This window comes from Centroberyx gerrardi, chromosome 14, assembly GCF_048128805.1.
Source record: "Centroberyx gerrardi isolate f3 chromosome 14, fCenGer3.hap1.cur.20231027, whole genome shotgun sequence".
Classification (NCBI taxonomy): Eukaryota; Metazoa; Chordata; class Actinopteri; order Beryciformes; family Berycidae; genus Centroberyx; species Centroberyx gerrardi.
Window position 1 is genome coordinate 24,837,340 of NC_136010.1, and position 17,168 is coordinate 24,854,507.

The 17,168-nt window shown below is 40.2% G+C and overlaps 1 protein-coding gene across 2 annotated transcripts; it reads right to left on the minus strand.

Annotated features, from left to right (window-relative positions):
* Positions 1 to 652: 652 nt before the first annotated feature.
* Positions 653 to 15,078, minus strand: slc38a5b (solute carrier family 38 member 5b). 2 transcript variants are annotated; one of them, XM_071900614.2, is made up of 16 exons: positions 14,951 to 15,078; positions 10,439 to 10,540; positions 10,146 to 10,215; positions 9,596 to 9,711; positions 8,308 to 8,381; positions 7,995 to 8,087; positions 7,481 to 7,562; positions 6,580 to 6,662; positions 6,256 to 6,314; positions 5,606 to 5,722; positions 5,266 to 5,345; positions 4,474 to 4,574; positions 4,238 to 4,362; positions 3,531 to 3,675; positions 2,588 to 2,691; positions 653 to 2,478 (listed from the first exon to the last, which is right to left on the minus strand). In XM_071900614.2, exons 2-16 carry the CDS (start codon positions 10,498 to 10,500, stop codon positions 2,374 to 2,376), a joined length of 1,416 nt encoding a protein of 471 aa, XP_071756715.1. In that variant the 5' UTR covers positions 10,501 to 10,540; positions 14,951 to 15,078; the 3' UTR covers positions 653 to 2,373. The 2 variants fall into 2 exon arrangements, with proteins under 2 accessions (XP_071756715.1, XP_071756707.1); XM_071900606.2 differs by having other exon boundaries at positions 10,439 to 10,585; positions 14,951 to 15,077.
* Between the last annotated feature and the right edge of the window lie 2,090 nt (positions 15,079 to 17,168).

Below are 17,168 nucleotides of genomic sequence, written 5' to 3' on the forward strand. Positions count from 1 at the left end.
GGAATGTGAGAAAATAAAAGCTTACTGTAATATTTCATAGTTACTCTGAACACAGGTGGAAGTTTCCATTTCCAAGTTCTCTTTTCAGTTCAGTGAATTGAACTAAACTACATTGACCTCCTAAGTTCACTCTAAACACAATTCCAGCTGAAGAGATGGTCTTTCAATGTTGGTGTCACATGTCCTTCATAGCAAGAACAACGTGGGTGATCGACTCTCCAACCAAAGAGATTTCTTTGACTAGCAGTTTGTATTTTGCCTTGCTACCTAGTTTGGCCATTCAAAAACACTCTCTTGATGTAGACAGAGATTGGTATCTTTCCTACATCACCTTCCTCCTTTCCTACACCTTCTCTGTGACATGGAGTCACGGAGAAGCATGTTTATGGTTTGTATGATCATTTAACAGAAGTTGAGCCAGCATCCATGAGTCTCACGGTGAAAGACAGAGGAAGCAGGAGGTGAACAACAGTGTGAGGAAGTGCTGACAGTCAGGACCTCTCTGCTCTGTCTGTCCCCCTCATGTAGCCTCTGCAGGTGTATAGTGATTTCTTGGGGGGATGCTGTGGACCTCAGACAGAGTTTCCACACTAATGTTCACGTAGCACCCAATAAAATTTGCCTTTTTTGCATTTTTTAAAATGGTTTATTTTACCTTGATTTTACAGACAGGTCACTTAAGAATACATTATTAACAATGACATACTGGCAAAAGGCGTTTTGAGCAGAAACGAATAGAGAGAAAAATAAGATAAATAGAAAGACAGACAGGCAGCATGGAATAAATGAATTTCTGGTCCCTATCCACTCCATTTGGATGATAGAAGTAGCCAGTTATTAAAGCTGCTGTACTTTCAGGTCTTCCACCCAACTGGTGAAAAACTACTCCACATCAGTATTATAAGTTGTAATTTGTAAGGAAAGGAAAAGAAGAGACATTAAAGCAATACCTTGGTAATACTGACAACCATTTCTTTATTGAAAATGGAATACCCTGGCAATGATAACGGTATAACAGTAATGCTTTGGCACACATGCCTAAGATGTTAGCAACCGACAAATGGACTGGGTCTCACCCCTTCATAATGCTCCTCCCTTGATTCTAGTCAAGTCATTCTAGCTTTGAGCCTGTCTAAATGGGCCGTTATCTCCTAACAATCAATTTAGTGCATATTCAAGTCAAATGGCCAAATGTGTTCTACTTAATATTGCCTATACTGTCTGCTATTCCATGTGTTACCTCCATCTGCATCACCAGTTGATAATAAGACTTACATTACATAAAAAAATTAAATATTTCTCTGTTGACAGGTATCATGTATTTGGAATAAACAATGAAGATATTTTTCAGAATCTTTATTAAATAATATCCACGTGGTGTGAAGAAAGAACACATGAATGAATTAAATTATACCAAATTATTTGGTTCACAGTTGTTTAAATGTAATGTTAGGTATTGGCTGTTGGTAGCCTATGTTTTTTTTTCCAGTTTGCCAAATACTGTCCTGCAGAATTAGAAGATGCTACTAATGTAGCAAAAAGAGACTGAACCATCAATCCAATAGTGTGTCAAAGAAAGTATAGCAATCATCATCGTGCTGCCATACAAAACAGACTCACTGCACTATTACTGGCTATAAAACATTATTATCTTGCATCAAGCAATATGATAGAATATAAATAAAATGCTCAGAAAATATCTCAATGATTTCCTTCTCATTGATGTTGTGTAATTGTTCTCAAGTGCCAATGAGAAAAGACTGCTAAATTGTCATCAATTTAAGTGAATTATCTAAACACATCTTGTTCTGCTACCTAATATGACTCTCTGGGGAGCAGGAATAACAATTAACAGAATGTGAAATGTCACGATGAGAAATGTATTATTGAAGCATTTTCATAAAGCGCATACTAAAACAATTTCCCCCCAACAAAACATACCAATAATTGAACAATCAAATTTCTTTGCGTTGGGACAATTGCCCGCTTTGCTTGTTAATATTGCTCTTATTAAACCACATAACCTAGATTCAGCTTCCATTCTTTTTAGGCAAATCGCATTTAGTGGTTCAGGGGCTTCCATGGTCAGCATGTTCCTCGACTCCTCAGGCGTAATCGAGGAACGCAACCTGTGATCAATTTCCGTGGCGCACATCTTCCTGGGTGGATGGAACACCACTGGGTTCCTCTTAGACTCTCCATGGAAGAGCAGAGTGTCCTTTTGATTTGAACGGGTGTGAAAACGGTCTTACCAAAGCCCCTTGACAATGTAGTCTAGCCTTCCAGCAGTAGTTGAATCTTGTTCCCCATACAGAGGAGTGGAGGAGGGGCACGGCGGTGGGCTGCTCTTGCTGTTCGGCTTCGGGATGTGCTTTAATGGCCGCCGACGCTTCGTTTCTCCCCGCTCGTCCAGTCCAGCCCAATGAACGTCAGGCTCATGGTCATGAATATGAAGCCCAAAGCTGTGAAACAAGCAGCCTGAAAACCCAGAGAAGAAGACATGTCAAATGGAATCACTAGGACCACTGTGATCCAAGGTTTAACATTTATTCACCATTCCAAAATATATCTGGAGACAGTAACCTACCTGGATCTTAGGTCTTGAGTTCATTGGCTCTTGGTCCGTGGGGACGATGCGGATGTAGAACAGACCGGGGAGGATGAAGATCAGACTGGGAGCAGTGGTCGCCCCTGGAAACACAGAGGAGTCTCAATACATTATTTTATTGTGAAACATTTACCTAATAAATAGCATCCTTGTGGCTATAATGGATAAAGCTACTTTATATCATGAGCTTATTTAATTGATCTTATTCACACGGCGGCCATTTTGAACACTTGGGGTGTGAAACTCTACCTTGACGAGCAAATACAACCCAGCTGTCCTGTTGTGTACCAAAATACACATCATACAAACATTTATCATTTCACAGATTCCCCACTGAAAAACATTAGAAATAAATGGAACTCAAAAATCCAGAGGGATATAGGTTCACATTTTAATAAATATGGCCCATTATACCTACAGAGTCTAGCCTAGGGAGCTAGCTAGTAGCTTGCTAGCTAATTTCCCTATTAAATTCAAGCAATTGTTGTGGTTGTTGTTTCCAAGATTACTAGTCAATTTGATAGCTGTTAGACCATCTGAAGTCCTCAATTATGTGTTGAAGTAATGCTATATATGCCAATCTTCCAAGTTTCCCACCCTGACTGTTCAAAATGGCCACCGTGTGAATAAGGTTAATACATAAACAAAAACATGTCTTTGCTGAACCCCCACTTTACCCAGAAATTACCAGTTTGAAAGCAAATGCAAAGCAAGATACTAGAATCAAGTTGACTAGTACAGGATGTCTGGCTACCTTGTACTGTTTTGTGGACTATTGTGTTATGTTACTATATCTTTCATTCAAGTTGACTTTCAACTCCTGGACTTCATACTGCTGATGTACATTTGTCTAAACTTATTTAAGCTGCACTGTAGCATTTTCTTCGACTGTACAACTGTATGTATAGTGCGGGTTTCCCACCAATAATGCCAAAGATGTCGCGAATGTTGGGAACGAGGATGACCAGCAGATTGACGGCGAAGAGCAGACACAGGGCGATGACGATGTGACGGACCCAGTGGAAGGGCTTCTCTGGGAACAGGAGCTGGAGAAGCGCACGTCGAATCTGACAGAAAAATGACATTAGGGATACAATGACATAATGGCATATCAGATCAATTCAAGGCTAAAATAGGGTAAGGTATCAAAGAGCCCTACAGTCCAGAGTCAAGAACCATGTGTCAGAAGTCAAAGCAAGACAACTTTATCCCCTTCCTTTCTCACACATACAGGGGGAAAATACACTATACACTGAAAGTACAAAATAATGACACTTGCTCTTTTTAATGAAGTACACCGATGTGGTGAATCCATGTAAAAGCCATTATCCCTTATTGATTCCCCTTATTAAATCAATCACAAAGGAAGAGATGTACATAAAGACAGGCAGATGAGTTAAAGAATTTTCAACGTTTGAGACAACAGAGATGTGGATTGTGCAAAAGGGGCTCAGGAAGATGTTCCTAATATTTTGTACATTCTCTTGTCTTATGACCCCAAACTTCTAAGACTGCCAGTATTTTTAAGTTTAGTACTAAGAAACGTAGGTATCTACAGAGTTCAGCGGCTTTCCACTGATGGAAAGTGTGTGAGATAGATGTTTGGAAGAAGGCCAGAGGTTTTCTTACAGGGAACAAGACCACCGGTACAGTCAGGGTGACGGCCACCAGCACGGCCAGCCGGACACACAGGATCAGAGTGTCCAGGGGGTCCACCTTACTGTAGGTGTGGAGGAGCTCCGCCTCAGTGTTCTCTGCACACACACACACACACACACACAGGTACAGAACCCCGTGAGCATTCACTGTCATTAAACTGACCTAAACTTTCAATAGACTGATGCTCATTGAGATGTTGGCATTACCGTAGAAGGTCAGATAGCCAAAGATGGCTGTGAGGAGGTACATGACGAACATGCCGAGGATGGAGACGTTACCAATATTCTGCATTCTCCTCTTGGTTGGGCTTTAGGGGAAAAAGACGGCAGAACTTTTCAGGAATACAGTACATAATATGTTGAGAGAGGGATATAGCTATTGCTATAGTTGTTTATTAAAAAAAAAGAAGTCATATTTAGAAAGAAATGGAATAGAATTAAACTAAAAGACTATTCCATCTTATCTCTTTTTGTCACCGATGAGGGATAAACATTTGTGTTTTAACCTAATGAAAAAATATTAGCAAATATACTGTTGTAGGCCAATGGTGTCTGATGTCTTTGACATTTTTGATACTAGATCTGTCCATGACACATGCTGCTAACTGGAATTCAACTTAATAAGACTGGACTGTGTGGTACACGGCTAGAATTGTGATTTAGTAACTTCAAAGCTAAAGTCCTATTTCATGTGGTATTTTCATCTACTAAATACATTTCTGAGCTTGCGATTTTTGCTAAATGAACAATTCAGACGAGGAGCCATCTGAGTCTTTTAGGTTTTCAGTTAAATGATGTTCTCAAATCTCAAATCGTGTAATCTGAAGACTGTAAATTGGAGACTTGTGTACATATGGGTGTTATGGAATATCCACACTACAAATTGACATTTTCTGAATGAACTTGCGTGTATTTTTCACCTGAAATGTTCACTGATGCTGTTATGTGCTGTGGCGTTGCATGAATTGAATAGAGCGAGAACATTTCTCGGCGTCTTACTTGCGCAGCTCGGTGTAGATGGGAAGCACTTCCGGGTGACACACGAAAGCAAATGCCAAGATGGGGATGGTGTACGCCGTCTGAAAATCAAGCGACAGGGAAACTAAACTCGGCTGCTGTGCACGTGGGGTCAAGTCACGCTACACATGAACTCTTCACTTCACATGGCCAACCGGGTGCCCCGTGTAACATGACCCGACCGCAAATAGCTTCTGACCATATGGGGTCAGAGCACACTTCAATCCTATGACCAGGGATGATGATAAAGAAACAATTCAAATTGAAATCTTTTTTCTTTTTCTGTGGCTGTGCCTTGGAGCCCTGAGAGCTCATCTCTGACCTCTTGGTTGATGGTGAAGAATTTGGCCTGGCATGTGCCCTCTGGGATGGTGGAGTTCACAGAGTAGTTGCCGAACGCCTCCAGGGGGCAAGCGATGTTGAATCTCTTGTAGATGACCTTTATGCGAATGACAGAAGGATAGAGGTTGAGGGAGTGTGACAGGGGTTGAGGAAGTGGTAATAAAGATGCCAGAGGTACCAGAACAATATAGAGCAACTGACGATTGTAACTTATCTCTGGCTAACTGCTGAAGTCCTATTTTAAGCATTTTAAAGGGACAGTTCGCCCCAAAATGAAAATTCGGGGGTGAGTTGATAATGGCAGAATTTTCATTTTGGAGTGAGCTGTTCCTTTCAGCAACATTCTGATATTGTAATGGGAAATTCAAATACTGCATTATAATAAACGGAAGCATATATGTTTCAGTTTTTATCTAAAACTACATACATATGAAAAATAATATTGCATTACATTATAGGGATGGGACAATATGCTTATCTCACGATACGATCACTTTATTAGGCAGTTATGTTGAATAAGTTTCATGAACTTTGAACCTTTGCAACTTCACTTCAAAAATACATGGGCATTGATGACAAAAGAAGTATTCTTTTCTTTCCTTTTCTTCCTTTACTGTGGGTCAGACTCACCGCAGAGAGGAAGAAGACCATGCAGGTGAGGGAGAAGCCACTGGTGTAACCAAGATAACCTGTTTATATTTGTAAATAAATAAAAAAAAAACACTTTGAAATTATGGGTTATTGTGTGAGAAAAACCAAGATGTGGAAAAAGTCACAGGAGTTGAATACTTTCTTAAGGCCCTTTAGAAAATGATTAACTGTCTCCTGCATTAGCCAAGACATTGTAAAATAACTGTCCAAAGCTTTAGTTTCAGGAGTTGGTGATTTTGAAAGCAGAGAATAAGATCAACAGTAGTAAGGTGAGGTTGAAAGGAAGTGAGGTCAGTGACATACCAAGGTGTTTCATCAGGGCCAGGGGGAGGATGATGCAGACACTGACAATGATGATGAGGTAGTTTCCATTCATGAACCATTCCCTAGATGCAAATCACCAGACATTAAACACACACATACACAAACGCACACACAAACATTTTTAAAAGATTGGTTTAAAGCAGAGTGGGTCTGAACTTGGAACCCAAAGATGGACTGTGGAAAGATAAAAATGTGTACCTGAATAATTATGAAGAGGTCGGCATTCAAAGTTTTTGGCTTTTGGTTTGTTGCCAAAATTCCTGGAACATAAAGTTCACCGAATCCGAAGTAGTGGTTAGATCAAAATCATGGCTAGTTTGGTTTGTAAAATTAGATTAGCCATTTTGATCTAAGGGGCAGGTTGTCAAAATTGAATACTGATTCTGAATAGAATTCCTCTTTGTTTCATGTGATATTCAGATGGTTCTGTGGTCTGAGAGTGTTGAACCAGGTGAAACACAACAGCCATAAAACTTCAGCTAAGTAAACAACACTAATATTCACAGCAATGATGTTGATGTTGGTGTTGGTGAGGCTATATTAAGTTTGGGTAACACTTTACTTAATACATCTCTAACGTATTGTAAGGACAGTTTTAATGAAATCCTAATGCAGTATAAGTCTGGTTATTAATATAAATAATAGCTTGTAATAACCTATGTATGTTAATAAGCAGACTAAATGACATCCATATTGGGGCAGTTTCAAATTTGCTTCATGAAGGCATAACATGTTCAGAGAGTTTCTTATCGAGGATTAAAAGGTAGTAGAAAAAAACGTCATCGTAAAATAATATTCACTCCATTTGGGAAAAAAATTGTATCATTCAATTGGATACATTTTGTTGTAGATTGATCTCAAAGCTGTTACCAGTACTCACTCAGAGCTTGTAGTCTGGCCAAGAAAGGCTTGGATGACCAGCGGTAACTCATATTTCACAATGAAGAGGTAACTGGACATGGCTGGGGAGGAAGAAGAGATATATGGCCTCAGGAAGGAAAAATACAGTGAGCAACTTCAGCAAAACACTGATTTTTGTACTCATGACATTGGATGTGGATTCATGCAGTGACTGCAACATTAACATGCAGACTGTCAGCTTTACTTTGATCTTGAATTTTAATTACAGCCATTCTTGTACATGGTCCCATATTTCATTTTTCCCCAATGTATTACAATGCAATGACTTCTAACAGTCTGCAACCCATACACAACACCAGGTTTATAGTGTATGGTGTGAACATGAGAGTGGAATATGTACTGTTTTATCCAATACGCCACTTGAAAAGAATGCATTTCAAGTGCTACAGCAGAGGCACTGTATTTCAACCCTGGAGTGTGTTTACACCAAGCTACATCAAGCAATATATCATATTCAAATAAGGGGGTCTTACCACCAATGTTATGCAGAGTTATAATGACGGCCGCTAGTATCTTCCCTGGATGTCCAAAAGCACGCAGCCCCAGCTGCTCGTAGGCACGAATACCTGGACAGACCAGTAAGAAAGAACAATGTTAGCAAATTGGCATCGGACATTCAGACTCTGACGCAAGAGGAACAGCTGAATGAGCATTAAATATGAGTTTTGGACTCATACGATATCCAAGTTGTGGGGTATATGTGTCTGTTCACATCAATATGCCAACCTACTTTACTGTATATGCCTGGATTTCTTAAGGATTACTGGCTTGTTACAGAAGCCTTACCCACAACTCCTGCGCTGCGCAGCAGTAGGTGGACAGAATAACAGGACAGGCAGGCGATGCATGTCAGCAGGATCCTATAAAACACAGACACCGTCATCTTTGACACATCAATGCAATAACTGCATTTATATGAATATGTTCTTTTGCAACTATATATAGTATATCACCGTAAAACACTTTCTGATTCTGGTCACCTTCTCTTGAAAACCATACTTGAAAATGAGATTACATTTTTTTCCTCCTCAAATATCAAAATCACTTTCATTTGCTTTTCTGCATAACGTTGCCCTTTCTCCCTCATGATGTTGTCCTTTGGTGTCAATTATGATGTTTGACAGTTACTGACAATTTTTCAACTGGAATTTAAATACTACTTTATGCTCTCTATTCATGTCTTTAATTCTGACACTTCTTTTAAGTCAATATAAGTTATTCGAGAGACTGTCCTTCAACTGGAGGACTTGGATTCAAGCTTGTATCATCAAGCTCTTGCCTGCTGAAATGTCTACCAGCTTGTGGAGCAGTAGAGGATCACACCATAATACAGCCAAGTACACTGCTGGAGCCTCAAAAGCACTTTCCTTGAACAGAATGTATTAATATTGTGTGTTTGATAGGTGTAGGCATTCATAAATGTCACCTCCCAACCATGTTTATGAAGTTACATAAAGACACAAGACTGCCACTACCATATTACATTTGACATGTTTTTTCTCCCAACTAAGTAATCATAACTTACGGCTGTGCTAGCACACCAACAGTACCTTAAATAGATGAGGCCATGTTTCAACGTCCAGCATTTGGCACCACAGTATATTTACTTCTCCAAATCCAATATGGGATGAAACCCAGGTGCTAGGGTTCACACCAGTGTGGCAACACATGACACCACCAGACAGCTTCTTTATTTTGTTTTAAACTTATGTGGAAAGTTCACATACATTTCAAAATGATATCTTTTTTAAAGCAACTTAGTGGTCTGCCATGTCGACAAAGTTAATGTGTACCATAAGGGGATATAAACAGACTAAAATGACCTCCAATATTTTGACCAAAAAACCAAACAAATATTCCCTGCCAAGTTTTTCTGGCCAAGTCTTGTGTAATATTTACCTTGATGGCAGTGAATGTACTCATTTGTCTACTGTCCTTTCAGGGAACCACTGCGGTACAGAGCACGTGTGTGAGTGTGTGTGTGTGTGTGTGTGTGAGTCTTCCTGTCTGTCTGTATCATATGTTTGCTTGGCGGCCTGTACACGTGTGTGTGTACTAGCTGAGTGATACTCACAGAAAGAGGATGATGCCGGTGTTTGACATGGCGTAGGACAGACCCAGGATGCCGCTCCCCATGATGGCGTTGCTCAGGTTAAAGACGGACATCCCGAAGGAGGTTTTACCCTCAAACTGGCAACAATACAAAATTGTAACATCGACTTTAAAGACACAATAAAAGTGATTTAGTGGTAGACTGCGTAACGCGACATTACAGTTATATTGTAAATCAGTTGAGGTCAAACTTTAGCTATTCACTTACTGTTGGATATACTGTAAACTAGTGATGAATTTCACACTTTCCACTAGCAGTGTACAAAAGATTCCTCTCACACCTGGGCTTACATTCTCAGACAATTGCACACCTGCAATAGCACATATGGCTGATATTTAATCAATTTCTGACATTTTAAACTTTGGACCATTGCTATAGCGCCACGCATTTTCATTCATGGGAAGGCAGTTTTAGTCAGAAAGACAGGAAGAAAGACAGAAAGAAATATATAAGTCCATCGCATCCAGTCAGGTTTTATGTATAAACGTCAAGCTCAACTTCACATACTCACATCTGTGAACTGTGGGTTCTTTGTCCCGTCACTCTTGTGTGGTAGGAACTTTTCTGCCTCTGGCGGGACTCTGCAATATCCATTACAAATAAAAAGGACACACTGTAGTTCTACAGTTTCTGAAAACAATTCCACGCTGAGTAAATCAAACCTAAAATAACATTGGCATCTCTTAAGAGTTATCTTCATATATTGAGTCAGTTTCAGTGTTTGACAAGAGAAACTATTAGAAATGTTATTTGTGATTTTGCATAAATTCATACAACCAGCAAGGAAACAAATAGGAAACATACCCTCCTTCCAAAGGGGCAAAGTCATGGTGGTGGTTACCATTTGACGCCTTCTGCAGCTCCATACTTATAACAGGTAGGGTGGCTGATACTTATTTCTTCACACTGAGGGAAATAGTAAAAGGATCAAAGGGTGTGGAGAGGTGAAATCTGAAAAAGAAGAAACAAAAAGGATAAAGGAGCTTAATAAATCTTTGTTTTTGTTTTTTTTCAAAACTCATGATGAAGCTATTTCCAAAGTCTGCATTTAGAGTTGTCAGGTCAGTTTATATGGCTATGCTGGCCATATGTCTGCATCCCAGGGACAGAAACAGAAACACACACCCACCCACCCACACACACACAACCACATACACACAGACATACACGTGCACACAGACAGATCTCTTTACACATGCCATTGAGTTTAACATTCTAAAAGACAAAGTTTCCCTCTATCCTTGGGCGTCTTTAAATACAAGCAATATGTAAACGTAGCTTGCTCATTTGCTCCTAAGTCACTGCTGTCATCCATGCATTAGAAAAATATATAATAAAAATAACTTCAGATAAACAGAACTGCAAAATGGTCGGGCAAGTAACTGTTTCTGTCCATTTCACCTGATCAGCACTCTCTATATCGTCATCCATCTATAAGATGTGAGATATTGAGGGTATTGACCTCACTGCTATTGGTTAACAGTGAAAATGCCAACGCTATGCCCAGTGATAGGAAAATTCTGCCTTGTCGTAAACAGGGAGAAACAGAGACAAGCAAGCGTTGGCTGAGCAAACAGGACTATCTGTGACTTACATAACTTTTTTTTTATACATCTGAGCGGTTTCATCCAGCAGACTTTACAAACACCGCCAGAATCCCAAGCTTCTCTCCATGTCAATCTGGCTCAACAGTTACATTTTGGGATTATTTTATAGGTTTTTTCTGCTTTATTAGATAGCATACAGTGCAGAGATAAGAAAGATGAAGAGAGAAAGTGAATTATGCAAAGTTCAGCAGCTGTATTCAGCCCCGTGTCACCAGTGCAAAGTACACACCTCAACCAAGGACGCCTTTACTCCTGCTTACTTTTAGTCCAAATGTACCAATGGAAACAACCGTAAAACAACAAGCATCTCAGCATTAATCCATAGAAGGCGTCAGCTCAGTTTGACATTCTCTATCCACTGAATTGTGGTAATCATCTTACAAAGTTTCAAAAGTGTGTGTTTAAAACATGCGTTGATGGCCAAAGCTCTGTTTTTGAAGTACTTTATGAAATAAAAATGACCGCAATACTTCAAAGCACGAACTGCTTGACCCTCCCGGTAGTGTTAATGCTGCCAGCAGCGTGATATATTGGAATTTTCTTTTTCGCATCGGTGGGCCAAAATATTTCCCCGAACCCCTGGAGAAGGCAACGTGGCTGAAACAGCTCACTGCCTGGAGCGGAGCCAAGGCCCAGTGGCCCAGCGGCTCCCTAACAGTTGCTGGATATCTCGTTCCTGTCGGCCTCAGTGCTGACGGTGGGCCTGATAACGGTTGAGGACGACCCCACACACACACACATGCACACACACACACACACACACACACCTCCCCCCAACACAAACATGACTGGGCTGTTTCCTCAGACATTGACATTTTGTCCCGTCATTGTCATATGGACATACAGGGACATTTACATTTTCACGTTCTCATGCGCTTATACATGACCATTGTACATATATTTGTGTTGCCTTATGGGAAAAAAAAAAGATATATTCACATGTCGTCATGTGGCTCAGGTGATCAAATGGCATACCTTGTTAAACACACAGATGTTTACATGCCCATCTTGCACAGTGAGTTTGGGTTTATCCCAATATTGTCCCAGTCTCAGTCTGGACTTTAAACAATTCATTTAGGGTTTTTGTCTGTTTGCTTGGAAGCTTGAGTTATGATGTTGTAAATTAACTACATCATGAGCTGCAATCAGCGGGTTCGGGGGCAACGGATCAGGCTTTGTCCTTCCATCAGTTTGCTCGTCTGTCTGTCAAACGTGATTTCTCAGACTCCACTAGTCTGGTTTTGATGAAAATTTGACAGATGATGCATCTTTGCATTATGTTGCTGTGTTTGAAAAATGCACTGATCTAACTTTGAAAGACCGCAACTGATTCACCAGTAATTCAATTTTGACAAAACCTGGAGGGATGATGCATGTTGGTATGATTGGCCCAAGTGCATTATTTGTGGGGGACGACATGTTTACTTGTTAACCATTGGGTGCAACACTGCTAATGCAAATTACAATCCGCACACATGAGTGTAAGTGCATTATGTCCTTTAAAGCCAGAAATCAATTTCAGACCATTTCATAGCTCTTTTAAAATCTCTGTGTATTGTCATCCAACTTCGGCATGTGTCTGTTGTGGCCGCTGACTGATTAAAGCTTATCATTGGTCCATTTGCCACCATGTCATTGGCTTTTCTCAGCACACAGAGCAGGGAGGGCGGATTGGGGAAATTGGGAGTCTTTCAGTTCAACATGCTCATCTATTTTTTTCCATATCCAGACTTTCACTCAACAGTCCCTATTGGCTTCTGCATGAGTAGGTGTCTCTGTTTTTGTTTGCCCCACCCATCTGCTGTTTCTCTCTTTCTCTCTCTCTACCTTTTCAAAAGACAGTAGCTGTTTATTTATTTCTCCCCTCTGAATGACTCCCTACTGCGGTTTGGTGAAATCTTTATACCAAAAATTACACAGCTTCTTACTAAACTTTTATAACAGACCGAGGTCAAATACTATTAATAAATGGTTGTTCAAACCTACTTGGCATATTAGGTGGATGGATTTTTCCACATAAGACAATATTCTACTTTAAATACCAGATAATAAATGCTAAAAAAAATAATAAACAATGACAGGAGAGCATTTGAAAGTCAGTTTTCTGTAACTGGCAACTTACCTGACACTATCTGAATTGAACTGATGCAGGCAAACCCACCCATCTTGTACACCAATCAGCTTGAAGAGTTATTAGCAAATACTGTTTGACCCAGGTCTCATTTATAACTCTAACCAAAAGCTTCTATTTATGATAGAGCCTTTTCTGTATGCAAGCTTAAGCTTTCACTGGAGCCTTGGGAATCAAATGTCTGGGCATCATATATGAGGTAGAGCTGTACCATAAAGATCCACCAAGGACCAGAATGGAAATTATTTTTTTTATCATTAATTGTCAAATTAACCAAACTAAACTAAAAGTCACAAACCAGGGCAAAAACTGAGTATACATCCTTTCATTCTTTTTCTTTTTTTTTTTTTTTTTACAGTGTTCCTATACTATGCTGGGAGTAGAGTGCTTTTCCAGGCACTGCTGGTTGTAACCCAGTATGTCCAGCTAGGAAATCCGCTGCCAGAGCAGGATGCCCTGGTGTAAAACACATTGTTTGAATCACAGGTTTATGTGTGTTTTGACTCTCCAGTCCACAACAGCTCAAAAGTCCAACTAGACTACTCAGATTCCATTACTGGCTGAACAAACTTCCTGCAGAAAATCCCTGCAAATTTATGGACCCAGATATATGCCAAATATTCAATTGAGACAGGTTTTATTTATGGGGAAGAGAGTTGACTCGATCGTTTTGCTGGGAGAGGGAAGAAGGAACACATACAGCATGCGCTCGAAGGAAAAAGGGATCATAAGGCCCTTTTCTGAGTAACAGCCCCTGGCTTTTTTCCCAAGCAGGGGGATGTATAGAGTTACAGCTTATGTAATACTGTCACTTTTTTTTTTGTTTGGCTGAGTAGTTTTTAAGGTTGTAATGCTGCTACCTCATTATTTGGGTTTTTTAAAGATCTATGAAGGTTCAGGTTTACCTCAACATAAGCCTAACATTATCTTTTCTACATATTTTATCTTTATGGTTTTTCCATATGTTGTGCATTGACTCTTCATTGCGCTAGTTTAGGAAAACATCAGGATAAGAGGACGTTAAAGATTGCATACACATGAACAACTTACATAGAGAGCAATTATCAGATATTTTACACCATTTTTGCACATGCCAGCAACACATCTCTATAAACATGTAGTTGAAAACACTTAATCTGCCGATAGTGGCATTTGAGTTGTGATGTTGAGGAGCTACCATGATCTCAAGCTCATCTGAGCATTAAAATGATCATCTTCAAACTACCAAATTGCAACTTGCTATAAATGACAGAAACCCCTTACTGGAAAAATAAAAGGTTTTCCTAGAGATCAGAATTAACCCTCAGAAACTGGTGAAACATTTGGAACAGATCTGGGAAAAACACGTCTCCAAAACCTGTAACCTACCACTACACTAATGACTGTGGTCAGTTCTAAAAAATAAGATCAAGGTTGGATCTTTTGAGCAGACATTGGCAAGTAGTTCAGATGGTGCCTATAACAAAGCTCTGGTCTTCTCCCTTGGTATTTGACTCTTCCTAACAAGACCTCCTCCAGTAGGAAAACCACGTGGCAAGACAGTAACCGCAGCTCAACCAAAGGAATGGAGTCACCTACCTCCAAGACCAGGCGCAGTAGACTCTCTGAAGCAGAGGGAAATTGTCCTGTAATGAAAGGTGTTGCGGGCCCAGGGTGGTGTTGAAGCTGGCCTGTGTTTGGAGCCAAGCAGAGAGGACAGAGTGTCTAATCAAGCAAAAGGGAGAGGGTTAGGGAGGGGAGCACATGTGGGAGAAGGCAGTAAAGAGGCAGGGCTACTCAAAATGATGGTCTCAAGTTTCTGGTGATGTCACATAAACAGTCACTCCTCTTTCTTTCAAAAAAAAAGGAAAACAGACGTTAACTATGACTTTCTCACAACTTTCTGCTGATGGATTGCTCTGTGGGGAATTCACTGCTGCCTTATGGCCCACTTAAGCACACTGGGCCTATTGAATTGTTTCCATGTTCAGACTGTCTTCTCAGTCGCAGTAACAGTGGAAATAAATATGGCGAGGTGATTAACCCAAGGTTGCATAAGAACCTGGCCCAGTGGTATGACTGACAACAGGCCCCCCATTGGAAACAAAGTGGAAAAGTACCACAGGAAGGTAAATATATAAGCTGTATACCCTGAACTGGCCGGAGCGGTCTAAATGTTGCAGCTGAGCTAAGCTGTTGAAACAACAGATGGTGTAGGATGCGGGCATTCCCATGGCTATTTTGGTGTATGGTTTCTATACAGGGGACATTTCTATCAGCAGTCTTCCATGCTTTGCTGTGGGCGCACATGTGTGTGTGTGTGGAGAGAGAGAGAGAAAGAGAAATTTTCATCAGTATATTAAATCCATTATTGCATTGTCTATTATGTAGCCCACATAACATTTCATGGTTCCTACTGAATCAAAGCCAACCAAAGAGAATGGACAAAAGACCAAAGCCGATCTGCATAAAGCGTCACATGTTGGAGCAAACAGCTGTTAAACTCGAAACAGTTTGCCGCCAATTTGGACCAAATTATTTTTGCAGGCACAGAATATAAGAACACATTTCACTCAGATTTTAGGCTACACCCTACAGTGGATAAAGCCATGACACGTGAACTCTAACAGGAGTTATACTGTATTATTTCAGGTAATACAATATTATTTCATCTCATTAGCATATGACATGAAATCCTCAGTGTACTTACACCAAAAACAAATATTCATGACATGAGTATGCATTATTATTATCATAACATTGTTGATTTACACAATGTACGAGATGCATTTTACATGTACATGTATAGCAGGGAGGCTGAGGATATTATGGTGTCATGTAGGTCCCTAACCTGCTGTACACAAATATAGCCTACATTTTATAATTAGGGCCTATGATTCCGTATAGCTACCTTGAGTCTGCGAGGATCTAAGATGGCTCACAGGCAGATTAACACAGCAACATGCCTATGAATACTACCTTTTAATAGCTTTATTTGAATATCACTTGTCAATCAAGACAAACAAAAGACACAGAAACAAGGTTGCACAAGAAAGAGGACGGTGGAGGACAGCAAAAACAAGCAGCATTAGCAGCATGGTGAAATACGGACACTGTTGGTAAGGAATGGTAGTGTGGGGGGTACCAACAAACAAACAGTGGAGCAATAGTGGAAAGAGAAACATCATTACATGACAGCACGTCTGTAGAAATAGGTCTTAAGATTGAAAAGACGACAATGATTGTGCTGCCTGATCACCGACTTATGCTCTAATGCCAAAGACCAGCTGCGTTCAGAATGGTTCACTTGTTCACTCACTCACTATTCCCTATGCAGTGTTTGTCATATAGTGAACTATATGGGCAATGACCGAACAAAGTGTCGGACACTACATTAAACATCATTGCTTCAAAAAAATCCATATTCGTGTGACGCACACGGAGATGCCCAGCATCTTATAAACAAACCAAGCACTCATGACAGCGGGTTGAAATGTAGTCAAGTAGTATTGATTTTGCGAAGTTTTGAACATTAAATTACAAAGAAATTGTTGAAATTCTAATCATGTGTGGTTTTGTTAAATAACGTGCTGTCTCCTAATGGTAGCAAGCTGTTTTGGTTTGGCAAACAATAAGCGCGTGAACTAACGTTAGCTAGCTCACAAGCTAGCAGCTAGCGACTAGCTAGCTACCCTTCTTCTTCTTCTTCGATAAGATTCAAGATTCAAGATTCAAAGGCTTTATTGTCATATGCACAGAGAGCGAGCTGCACTGCACAATGAAATTCTTACTTTACAGTCCTCTCTGTTTGCCGTGT

Coding starts and splice junctions, on each gene's coding strand:
- slc38a5b (XM_071900614.2), bottom strand. CDS start 10,500: ATGGAGCTGCAGAAGGCGTCAAATGGTAACCACCACCATGACTTTGCC. Junction 2,692..3,530: donor CGACATCTTTGGCATTATTG/GTGGGAAACCCG, acceptor CTGTGTTTCCAG/GGGCGACCACTGCTCCCAGT. Junction 2,479..2,587: donor ACTCAAGACCTAAGATCCAG/GTAGGTTACTGT, acceptor CTGGGTTTTCAG/GCTGCTTGTTTCACAGCTTT.